Source organism: Homalodisca vitripennis, unplaced genomic scaffold (genome assembly GCF_021130785.1).
Source record: "Homalodisca vitripennis isolate AUS2020 unplaced genomic scaffold, UT_GWSS_2.1 ScUCBcl_59;HRSCAF=872, whole genome shotgun sequence".
In the NCBI taxonomy this organism is placed as follows: domain Eukaryota; kingdom Metazoa; phylum Arthropoda; class Insecta; order Hemiptera; family Cicadellidae; genus Homalodisca; species Homalodisca vitripennis.
Genome location: NW_025776184.1, coordinates 44,879 through 58,386, shown reverse-complemented (window position 1 = coordinate 58,386; position 13,508 = coordinate 44,879). Strand labels below are relative to the sequence as shown.

Sequence of the window (13,508 nt, the reverse complement as noted above, 5' to 3'; positions counted from 1 at the left end):
TATTATCAAACATATGGTTTTAACATTGCCCAAAATGTGTACATACAACACTCTGATTATATGAATAATATTCTATGTTCGAGAGAATTTATACCACAGTTCCAAAATTACTCAGTAGTGACACAAAATATATTGCATACGCAACAACAAGAAGAAACTCCTTTACCCTTGCAATCCTCAGTAACATGTGAATTACAGCCCACTTCAAACACCAAAACCATATCCATAGACTCGTCTCTATTGAATAGCTTCAGATTACCTCCACCACCACCTCCGTCTTCATCTCCCACCCCATTCTCATCGCTAACTTCCCCATCTCGACAAAACAATAACCTTACACAATTTTCAATGCAATGTGACGAGATGAATTTAATTAACTTATCAGATTATAAATAATTATAAATTAATAACACAATATCATCCTGGTCTTTACAAAATTAATAACATTTTTAAAGTAGCTTACAAAATTCTTCAAAATTCTCCACTGAGAGACTCATTTCTAAAATGTATTCCACGTATTGTTTTTAAAAGACCTCCTATCTTAAAGGACATTATATCGAAACCAAAATTACCAGCTGATTCTGATGTGGAAAATGAAAATAAATTTAAAGGAGCACATCCATGTAATAAATCAAGATGCATGGTGTGCAATCAAATACAAGAGTCATCAAAATTCGAAAGTAGTTCAACTAAAAAAGTATACAAAATTATTGGAAATTTGACATGTGATACAAAAAATGTAGTATACCAAATTCAGTGTAAAAAATGTCCTAAAGACTACATTGGCTCTACAACAAATAATTTAAGAATAAGAATGACAGGTCACCGTTATGATTTTAAGCATAATGATGAATCAAAACCATTAGTCATTCATAGTAAAATACACAAAGAATCTTTTGAAAATTTATATACAGTAAAACCAATACGATCAATAAAAAATAATTCAAATACATCAAAATTTAGAAATTTAGAACAAGCATGTCAAATTGTCACAAAATCTAAATTTCCCTATGGATTAAATCTTCGATAAATTTAAATCATCTGAACACTCATCACATCTTTACACCCACAGTTTGAACATATGTTTATCATTTCAAGAATATTATGCTTATTCATTTATTTATCTGTTTACATGTATGTTTTTAATTATTTTATGTGTTTTGTTATGTTGTTTTGACCTGAAGACGCGAAAAGCGAAATATAGTTAATTAATATTAATATGTTGGCCTTTTTCTACATGTATTAGTCGAATGACATTCAATTGATTATCCAAGTAAGTCTCTTGACGTTTGGCCCTTTCCGATTTTTGTTATATACTTTTCTTTTTACTTATTCCAACATAAATACACTAATGAATAACAGGAATGAACTCAAAAGCTACTTTGAATTTCACATGGTTAAATCAGTAAAATGTTATTGTCACGTTATATTTCTTTCGGCTTGCATACAATTTGGGCTTTTACCAAAAGGTCTTACTGTGAAATTTCCTATATCTGGTTTACCAGTTTTTATGCACCAAAATATTAACAGTTTAGCAGTTAACACTAGCACAATTCTTAGAAATACAGTTTATGATCTGTACAGAAGACAACTGTCATTCCACTATCATCAAGCATACAGATTTCAACAGTTTTTGTATTATAGCTTTCCATGCACGCTACCATTTATTGATGAAATTAGACAACATGCCATGAATTTAATTTCTACAAAATGCAAAATTCATCAGCGAAAGTTTACCAATCTTTATTATCAAACATATGGTTTTAACATTGCCCAAAATGTGTACATACAACACTCTGATTATATGAATAATATTCTATGTTCGAGAGAATTTATACCACAGTTCCAAAATTACTCAGTAGTGACACAAAATATATTGCATACGCAACAACAAGAAGAAACTCCTTTACCCTTGCAATCCTCAGTAACATGTGAATTACAGCCCACTTCAAACACCAAAACCATATCCATAGACTCGTCTCTATTGAATAGCTTCAGATTACCTCCACCACCACCTCCGTCTTCATCTCCCACCCCATTCTCATCGCTAACTTCCCCATCTCGACAAAACAATAACCTTACACAATTTTCAATGCAATGTGACGAGATGAATTTAATTAACTTATCAGATTATAAATAATTATAAATTAATAACACAATATCATCCTGGTCTTTACAAAATTAATAACATTTTTAAAGTAGCTTACAAAATTCTTCAAAATTCTCCACTGAGAGACTCATTTCTAAAATGTATTCCACGTATTGTTTTTAAAAAGACCTCCTATCTTAAAGGACATTATATCGAAACCAAAATTACCAGCTGATTCTGATGTGGAAAATGAAAATAAATTTAAAGGAGCACATCCATGTAATAAATCAAGATGCATGGTGTGCAATCAAATACAAGAGTCATCAAAATTCGAAAGTAGTTCAACTAAAAAAGTATACAAAATTATTGGAAATTTGACATGTGATACAAAAAATGTAGTATACCAAATTCAGTGTAAAAAATGTCCTAAAGACTACATTGGCTCTACAACAAATAATTTAAGAAATAAGAATGACAGGTCACCGTTATGATTTTAAGCATAATGATGAATCAAAACCATTAGTCATTCATAGTAAAATACACAAAGAATCTTTTGAAAATTTATATACAGTAAAACCAATACGATCAATAAAAAATAATTCAAATACATCAAAATTTAGAAATTTAGAACAAGCATGTCAAATTGTCACAAAATCTAAATTTCCCTATGGATTAAATCTTCGATAAATTTAAATCATCTGAACACTCATCACATCTTTACACCCACAGTTTGAACATATGTTTATCATTTCAAGAATATTATGCTTATTCATTTATTTATCTGTTTACATGTATGTTTTTAATTATTTTATGTGTTTTGTTATGTTGTTTTGACCTGAAGACGCGAAAAGCGAAATATAGTTAATTAATATTAATATGTTGGCCTTTTTCTACATGTATTAGTCGAATGACATTCAATTGATTATCCAAGTAAGTCTCTTGACGTTTGGCCCTTTCCGATTTTTGTTATATACTTTTCTTTTTACTTATTCCAACATAAATACACTAATGAATAACAGGAATGAACTCAAAAGCTACTTTGAATTTCACATGGTTAAATCAGTAAAATGTTATTGTCACGTAATATTTCTTTCGGCTTGCATACAATTTGGGCTTTTACCAAAAGGTCTTACTGTGAAATTTCCTATATCTGGTTTACCAGTTTTTATGCACCAAAATATTAACAGTTTTAGCAGTTAACACTAGCACAATTCTTAGAAATACAGTTTATGATCTGTACAGAAGACAACTGTCATTCCACTATCATCAAGCATACAGATTTCAACAGTTTTTGTATTATAGCTTTCCATGCACGCTACCATTTATTGATGAAATTAGACAACATGCCATGAATTTAATTTCTACAAAATGCAAAATTCATCAGCGAAAGTTTACCAATCTTTATTATCAAACATATGGTTTTAACATTGCCCAAAATGTGTACATACAACACTCTGATTATATGAATAATATTCTATGTTCGAGAGAATTTATACCACAGTTCCAAAATTACTCAGTAGTGACACAAAATATATTGCATACGCAACAACAAGAAGAAACTCCTTTACCCTTGCAATCCTCAGTAACATGTGAATTACAGCCCACTTCAAACACCAAAACCATATCCATAGACTCGTCTCTATTGAATAGCTTCAGATTACCTCCACCACCACCTCCGTCTTCATCTCCCACCCCATTCTCATCGCTAACTTCCCCATCTCGACAAAACAATAACCTTACACAATTTTCAATGCAATGTGACGAGATGAATTTAATTAACTTATCAGATTATAAATAATTATAAATTAATAACACAATATCATCTGGTCTTTACAAAATTAATAACATTTTTAAAGTAGCTTACAAAATTCTTCAAAATTCTCCACTGAGAGACTCATTTCTAAAATGTATTCCACGTATTGTTTTTAAAAGACCTCCTATCTTAAAGGACATTATATCGAAACCAAAATTACCAGCTGATTCTGATGTGGAAAATGAAAATAAATTTAAAGGAGCACATCCATGTAATAAATCAAGATGCATGGTGTGCAATCAAATACAAGAGTCATCAAAATTCGAAAGTAGTTCAACTAAAAAAAGTATACAAAATTATTGGAAATTTGACATGTGATACAAAAAATGTAGTATACCAAATTCAGTGTAAAAAATGTCCTAAAGACTACATTGGCTCTACAACAAATAATTTAAGAATAAGAATGACAGGTCACCGTTATGATTTTAAGCATAATGATGAATCAAAACCATTAGTCATTCATAGTAAAATACACAAAGAATCTTTTGAAAATTTATATACAGTAAAACCAATACGATCAATAAAAAATAATTCAAATACATCAAAATTTAGAAATTTAGAACAAGCATGTCAAATTGTCACAAAATCTAAATTTCCCTATGGATTAAATCTTCGATAAATTTAAATCATCTGAACACTCATCACATCTTTACACCCACAGTTTGAACATATGTTTATCATTTCAAGAATATTATGCTTATTCATTTATTTATCTGTTTACATGTATGTTTTTAATTATTTTATGTGTTTTGTTATGTTGTTTTGACTGAAGACGCGAAAAGCGAAATATAGTTAATTAATATTAATATGTTGGCCTTTTTCTACATGTATTAGTCGAATGACATTCAATTGATTATCCAAGTAAGTCTCTTGACGTTTGGCCCTTTCCGATTTTTGTTATATACTTTTCTTTTTTACTTATTCCAACATAAATACACTAATGAATAACAGGAATGAACTCAAAAGCTACTTTGAATTTCACATGGTTAAATCAGTAAAATGTTATTGTCACGTTATATTTCTTTCGGCTTGCATACAATTTGGGCTTTTACCAAAAGGTCTTACTGTGAAATTTCCTATATCTGGTTTACCAGTTTTTATGCACCAAAATATTAACAGTTTAGCAGTTAACACTAGCACAATTCTTAGAAATACAGTTTATGATCTGTACAGAAGACAACTGTCATTCCACTATCATCAAGCATACAGATTTCAAACAGTTTTTGTATTATAGCTTTCCATGCACGCTACCATTTATTGATGAAATTAGACAACATGCCATGAATTTAATTTCTACAAAATGCAAAATTCATCAGCGAAAGTTTACCAATCTTTATTATCAAACATATGGTTTTAACATTGCCCAAAATGTGTACATACAACACTCTGATTATATGAATAATATTCTATGTTCGAGAGAATTTATACCACAGTTCCAAAATTACTCAGTAGTGACACAAAATATATTGCATACGCAACAACAAGAAGAAACTCCTTTACCCTTGCAATCCTCAGTAACATGTGAATTACAGCCCACTTCAAACACCAAAACCATATCCATAGACTCGTCTCTATTGAATAGCTTCAGATTACCTCCACCACCACCTCCGTCTTCATCTCCCACCCCATTCTCATCGCTAACTTCCCCATCTCGACAAAACAATAACCTTACACAATTTTCAATGCAATGTGACGAGATGAATTTAATTAACTTATCAGATTATAATCTGCAACTAAATGAAATTTCTCTGTTGTCTAAGGGACTTAACTTTGCTCCAACTCCAATTTTTTGACCACATTCAATTAGTGATGGATACTATTCAATTTGCCCGAAATGTGAGATTAAAATATTTTTTTGATAACAAACAATGACTCTCAAATGAACACAAAAAATATTAACAATTTACATTGCATGACTGTTGAAATGAAAACGTTCACTGAACACTTTAAAGATACATCAAGTTGGGAACCACCACCATTAAGTCCAGACCACCCTATCGAACAATTTTTGAACGTTATTTTATCTAACATTGCTAACCCAAATTTTTCTGATGATTTGCCAACGTCATCAAATCTCTCTAAGGAAGAATCTAAAGCCATTTCTTCACTGAAAAATAACAAAAATATTGTAATTTTGCCTGCTGACAAAGGTGATGTAACAGTAATCATGAACATTTCAGACTATATTAGAGAAGCCAACCGTCAATTAGAACATGAAGACACTTATCAGTTATTAAAATCTGATATGACAAACCACTTTAATAAAGAAATAACGAAATATTTGAAAGAAAATTATATTAAAGAGGGATTGCCAAAAGAGCTAATTGATATTTTAATAAACACAAATCCTCAAACACCCGTTTTCTACCTGTTACCGAAAGTACACAAAACAAAGATATCACCACCTGGCCGCGTCCCATAGTCCGCCTCAATATCATCTCCCACAGAAAGAATATCAGGGTTTGTAGATGTACACCTACAGGAGTTTGTCAAAAATTTACCATCCTACTTGAAAAACACTGATCATTTTATTGAAAGATTAAAAGAAATACCCCAACCTATTGCAACAAATGTGACGTTAGTTACGATTGATGTAACTTCCTTATATACTAATATTGACCACAATAAAGGTATAGAAGCTGTGAAGCACTTTCTAAATAAAAGACCTGGAAATTCAAAACCAAGCACTAACTTCATCATTACTCTCATAAATTTTATATTATCTTCCAATTGTTTTCGATTTCAAAACAAATTTTTATTTACAAAAGAAAGGAACAGCCATGGGTACCCGAATGGCCCCATCATACGCAAATCTTTTTATGGCAAAATTTGAACAAGAGTTTCTACATTCTCAAACATTTAAACCTTTATTCTGGACTAGATACATAGATGACATTTTTATGTTATGGACAGAGAGTAATGAAAAACTTTTAGATTTCTTAAACGCATTGAACCCCTTCGATAACAATTTAAAATTTACTTGGAAAATTTCAACAGAGTCAGTTACATTTCTGGATATTGACGTTTACATCAAGAAAGGTTACTTGAAACACAAAATTAATGTAAAACCTACCAACACTTTTCAATATCTAAACTACAACAGTTGTCACCCTGTATATGTAAAAAGATCAATTCCCAAAAGCTTGGCTACACGAGCAACTAAATTATGCAGTGAGAGTGAAGATCTTAAAAATTATTTTAGTAACATATATGATGCTCTTTTAAAACGAGGATATCCTGAGAAGCTATTGAAATGAGAAGCTACAGCTCAATGAAAGTAACCTTAATAACAATTATGTCAAAAAGAAATATTTATGATGAGCCTAAATTAATAACACAATATCATCCTGGTCTTTACAAAATTAATAACATTTTTAAAGTAGCTTACAAAATTCTTCAAAATTCTCCACTGAGAGACTCATTTCTAAAATGTATTCCACGTATTGTTTTTAAAAGACCTCCTATCTTAAAGGACATTATATCTAAACCAAAATTACCAGCTGATTCTGATGTGGAAAATGAAAATAAATTTAAAGGAGCACATCCATGTAATAAATCAAGATGCATGGTGTGCAATCAAATACAAGAGTCATCAAAATTCGAAAGTAGTTCAACTAAAAAAGTATACAAAATTATTGGAAATTTGACATGTGATACAAAAAATGTAGTATACCAAATTCAGTGTAAAAAATGTCCTAAAGACTACATTGGCTCTACAACAAATAATTTAAGAATAAGAATGACAGGTCACCGTTATGATTTTAAGCATAATGATGAATCAAAACCATTAGTCATTCATAGTAAAATACACAAAGAATCTTTTGAAAATTTATATACAGTAAAACCAATACGATCAATAAAAAATAATTCAAATACATCAAAATTTAGAAATTTAGAACAAGCATGTCAAATTGTCACAAAATCTAAATTTCCCTATGGATTAAATCTTCGATAAATTTAAATCATCTGAACACTCATCACATCTTTACACCCACAGTTTGAACATATGTTTATCATTTCAAGAATATTATGCTTATTCATTTATTTATCTGTTTACATGTATGTTTTTAATTATTTTATGTGTTTTGTTATGTTGTTTTGACCTGAAGACGCGAAAAAGCGAAATATAGTTAATTAATATTAATATGTTGGCCTTTTTCTACATGTATTAGTCGAATGACATTCAATTGATTATCCAAGTAAGTCTCTTGACGTTTGGCCCTTTCCGATTTTTGTTATATACTTTTCTTTTTACTTATTCCAACATAAATACACTAATGAATAACAGGAATGAACTCAAAAGCTACTTTGAATTTCACATGGTTAAATCAGTAAAATGTTATTGTCACGTAATATTTCTTTCGGCTTGCATACAATTTGGGCTTTTACCAAAAGGTCTTACTGTGAAATTTCCTATATCTGGTTTACCAGTTTTTATGCACCAAAATATTAACAGTTTAGCAGTTAACACTAGCACAATTCTTAGAAATACAGTTTATGATCTGTACAGAAGACAACTGTCATTCCACTATCATCAAGCATACAGATTTCAACAGTTTTTGTATTATAGCTTTCCATGCACGCTACCATTTATTGATGAAATTAGACAACATGCCATGAATTTAATTTCTACAAAATGCAAAATTCATCAGCGAAAGTTTACCAATCTTTATTATCAAAACATATGGTTTTAACATTGCCCAAAATGTGTACATACAACACTCTGATTATATGAATAATATTCTATGTTCGAGAGAATTTATACCACAGTTCCAAAATTACTCAGTAGTGACACAAAATATATTGCATACGCAACAACAAGAAGAAACTCCTTTACCCTTGCAATCCTCAGTAACATGTGAATTACAGCCCACTTCAAACACCAAAACCATATCCATAGACTCGTCTCTATTGAATAGCTTTCAGATTACCTCCACCACCACCTCCGTCTTCATCTCCCACCCCATTCTCATCGCTAACTTCCCCATCTCGACAAAACAATAACCTTACACAATTTTCAATGCAATGTGACGAGATGAATTTAATTAACTTATCAGATTATAATCTGCAACTAAATGAAATTTCTCTGTTGTCTAAGGGACTTAACTTTGCTCCAACTCCAATTTTTGACCACATTCAATTAGTGATGGATACTATTCAATTTGCCCGAAATGTGAGATTAAAATATTTTTTTGATAACAACAATGACTCTCAAATGAACACAAAAAATATTAACAATTTACATTGCATGACTGTTGAAATGAAAACGTTCACTGAACACTTTAAAGATACATCAAGTTGGGAACCACCACCATTAAGTCCAGACCACCCTATCGAACAATTTTTGAACGTTATTTTATCTAACATTGCTAACCCAAATTTTTCTGATGATTTGCCAACGTCATCAAATCTCTCTAAGGAAGAATCTAAAGCCATTTCTTCACTGAAAAATAACAAAAATATTGTAATTTTGCCTGCTGACAAAGGTGATGTAACAGTAATCATGAACATTTCAGACTATATTAGAGAAGCCAACCGTCAATTAGAACATGAAGACACTTATCAGTTATTAAAATCTGATATGACAAACCACTTTAATAAAGAAATAACGAAATATTTTGAAAGAAAATTATATTAAAGAGGGATTGCCAAAAGAGCTAATTGATATTTTAATAAACACAAAATCCTCAAACACCCGTTTTCTACCTGTTACCGAAAGTACACAAAACAAAGATATCACCACCTGGCCGTCCCATAGTCGCCTCAATATCATCTCCCACAGAAAGAATATCAGGGTTTGTAGATGTACACCTACAGGAGTTTGTCAAAAATTTACCATCCTACTTGAAAAACACTGATCATTTTATTGAAAGATTAAAAGAAATACCCCAACCTATTGCAACAAATGTGACGTTAGTTACGATTGATGTAACTTCCTTATATACTAATATTGACCACAATAAAGGTATAGAAGCTGTGAAACACTTTCTAAATAAAAGACCTGGAAATTCAAAACCAAGCACTAACTTCATCATTACTCTCATAAATTTTATATTATCTTCCAATTGTTTTCGATTTCAAAACAAATTTTATTTACAAAAGAAAGGAACAGCCATGGGTACCCGAATGGCCCCATCATACGCAAATCTTTTTATGGCAAAATTTGAACAAGAGTTTCTACATTCTCAAACATTTAAACCTTTATTCTGGACTAGATACATAGATGACATTTTTATGTTATGGACAGAGAGTAATGAAAAACTTTTAGATTTCTTAAACGCATTGAACTCCTTCGATAACAATTTAAAATTTACTTGGAAAATTTCAACAGAGTCAGTTACATTTCTGGATATTGACGTTTACATCAAGAAAGGTTACTTGAAACACAAAATTAATGTAAAACCTACCAACACTTTTCAATATCTACACTACAACAGTTGTCACCCTGTATATGTAAAAAGATCAATTCCCAAAAGCTTGGCTACACGAGCAACTAAATTATGCAGTGAGAGTGAAGATCTTAAAAATTATTTTAGTAACATATATGATGCTTTTTTAAAACGAGGATATCCTGAGAAGCTATTGAATGAGAAGCTACAGCTCAATGAAAGTAACCTTAATAACAATTATGTCAAAAAGAAATATTATGATGAGCCTAAATTAATAACACAATATCATCCTGGTCTTTACAAAATTAATAACATTTTTAAAGTAGCTTACAAAATTCTTCAAAATTCTCCACTGAGAGACTCATTTCTAAAATGTATTCCACGTATTGTTTTTAAAAGACCTCCTATCTTAAAGGACATTATATCTAAACCAAAATTACCAGCTGATTCTGATGTGGAAAATGAAAATAAATTTAAAGGAGCACATCCATGTAATAAATCAAGATGCATGGTGTGCAATCAAATACAAGAGTCATCAAAATTCGAAAGTAGTTCAACTAAAAAAGTATACAAAATTATTGGAAATTTGACATGTGATACAAAAAATGTAGTATACCAAATTCAGTGTAAAAAAATGTCCTAAAGACTACATTGGCTCTACAACAAATAATTTAAGAATAAGAATGACAGGTCACCGTTATGATTTTAAGCATAATGATGAATCAAAACCATTAGTCATTCATAGTAAAATACACAAAGAATCTTTTGAAAATTTATATACAGTAAAACCAATACGATCAATAAAAAATAATTCAAATACATCAAAATTTAGAAATTTAGAACAAGCATGTCAAATTGTCACAAAATCTAAATTTCCCTATGGATTAAATCTTCGATAAATTTAAATCATCTGAACACTCATCACATCTTTACACCCACAGTTTGAACATATGTTTATCATTTCAAGAATATTATGCTTATTCATTTATTTATCTGTTTACATGTATGTTTTTAATTATTTTATGTGTTTTGTTATGTTGTTTTGACCTGAAGACGCGAAAAGCGAAATATAGTTAATTAATATTAATATGTTGGCCTTTTTCTACATGTATTAGTCGAATGACATTCAATTGATTATCCAAGTAAGTCTCTTGACGTTTGGCCCTTTCCGATTTTTGTTATATACTTTTCTTTTTACTTATTCCAACATAAATACACTAATGAATAACAGGAATGAACTCAAAAGCTACTTTGAATTTCACATGGTTAAATCAGTAAAATGTTATTGTCGCGTTATATTTCTTTCGGCTTGCATACAATTTGGGCTTTTACCAAAAGGTCTTACTGTGAAATTTCCTATATCTGGTTTACCAGTTTTTATGCACCAAAATATTAACAGTTTAGCAGTTAACACTAGCACAATTCTTAGAAATACAGTTTATGATCTGTACAGAAGACAACTGTCATTGCACTATCATCAAGCATACAGATTTCAACAGTTTTTGTATTATAGCTTTCCATGCACGCTACCATTTATTGATGAAATTAGACAACATGCCATGAATTTAATTTCTACAAAATGCAAAATTCATCAGCGAAAGTTTACTAATCTTTATTATCAAACATATGGTTTTAACATTGCCCAAAATGTGTACATACAACACTCTGATTATATGAATAATATTCTATGTTCGAGAGAATTTATACCACAGTTCCAAAATTACTCAGTAGTGACACAAAGTATATTGCATACGCAACAACAAGAAGAAACTCCTTTACCCTTGCAATCCTCAGTAACATGTGAATTACAGCCCACTTCAAACACCAAAAACCATATCCATAGACTCGTCTCTATTGAATAGCTTCAGATTACCTCCACCACCACCTCCGTCTTCATCTCCCACCCCATTCTCATCGCTAACTTCCCCATCTCGACAAAACAATAACCTTACACAATTTTCAATGCAATGTGGACGAGATGAATTTAATTAACTTATCAGATTATAATCTGCAACTAAATGAAATTTCTCTGTTGTCTAAGGGACTTAACTTTGCTCCAACTCCAATTTTTGACCACATTCAATTAGTGATGGATACTATTCAATTTGCCCGAAATGTGAGATTAAAATAATTTTTTGATAACAACAATGACTCTCAAATGAACACAAAAAATATTAACAATTTACATTGCATGACTGTTGAAATGAAAACGTTCACTGAACACTTTAAAGATACATCAAGTTGGGAACCACCACCATTAAGTCCAGACCACCCTATCGAACAATTTTTGAACGTTATTTTATCTAACATTGCTAACCCAAATTTTTCTGATGATTTGCCAACGTCATCAAATCTCTCTAAGGAAGAATCTAAAGCCATTTCTTCACTGAAAAATAACAAAAATATTGTAATTTTGCCTGCTGACAAAGGTGATGTAACAGTAATCATGAACATTTCAGACTATATTAGAGAAGCCAACCGTCAATTAGAACATGAAGACACTTATCAGTTATTAAAATCTGATATGACAAAACCACTTTAATAAAGAAATAACGAAATATTTGAAAGAAAATTATATTAAAGAGGGATTGCCAAAAGAGCTAATTGATATTTTAATAAACACAAATCCTCAAACACCCGTTTTCTACCTGTTACCGAAAGTACACAAAACAAAGATATCACCACCTGGCCGTCCCATAGTCGCCTCAATATCATCTCCCACAGAAAGAATATCAGGGTTTTGTAGATGTACACCTACAGGAGTTTGTCAAAAATTTACCATCCTACTTGAAAAACACTGATCATTTTATTGAAAGATTAAAAGAAATACCCCAACCTATTGCAACAAATGTGACGTTAGTTACGATTGATGTAACTTCCTTATATACTAATATTGACCACAATAAAGGTATAGAAGCTGTGAAACACTTTCTAAATAAAAGACCTGGAAATTCAAAACCAAGCACTAACTTCATCATTACTCTCATAAATTTTATATTATCTTCCAATTGTTTTCGATTTCAAAACAAATTTTATTTACAAAAGAAAGGAACAGCCATGGGTACCCGAATGGCCCCATCATACGCAAATCTTTTTATGGCAAAATTTGAACAAGAGTTTCTACATTCTCAAACATTTAAACCTTTATTCTGGACTAGATACATAGATGACATTTTTATGTTATGGACAGAGAGTAATGAAAAACTTTTAGATTTCT

General features: G+C 30.7%; 1 protein-coding gene across 1 annotated transcript in view; it reads right to left on the bottom strand.

Moving 5' to 3' along the window:
* Positions 1-13,508, bottom strand: part of LOC124370227 (uncharacterized protein DDB_G0290685-like) — a 146,845-nt gene that overhangs the window by 114,505 nt on the left and 18,832 nt on the right. The window contains exons 6-11 of the mRNA XM_046828517.1: positions 12,165-12,221; positions 8,834-8,890; positions 5,403-5,552; positions 3,658-3,807; positions 1,911-2,060; positions 167-316 (exon numbers count right to left, since the gene is read on the bottom strand). Of these exons, the coding sequence (XP_046684473.1) occupies positions 167-316; positions 1,911-2,060; positions 3,658-3,807; positions 5,403-5,552; positions 8,834-8,890; positions 12,165-12,221 (714 nt within the window). The remainder of the gene's footprint in view (positions 1-166; positions 317-1,910; positions 2,061-3,657; positions 3,808-5,402; positions 5,553-8,833; positions 8,891-12,164; positions 12,222-13,508) is intronic.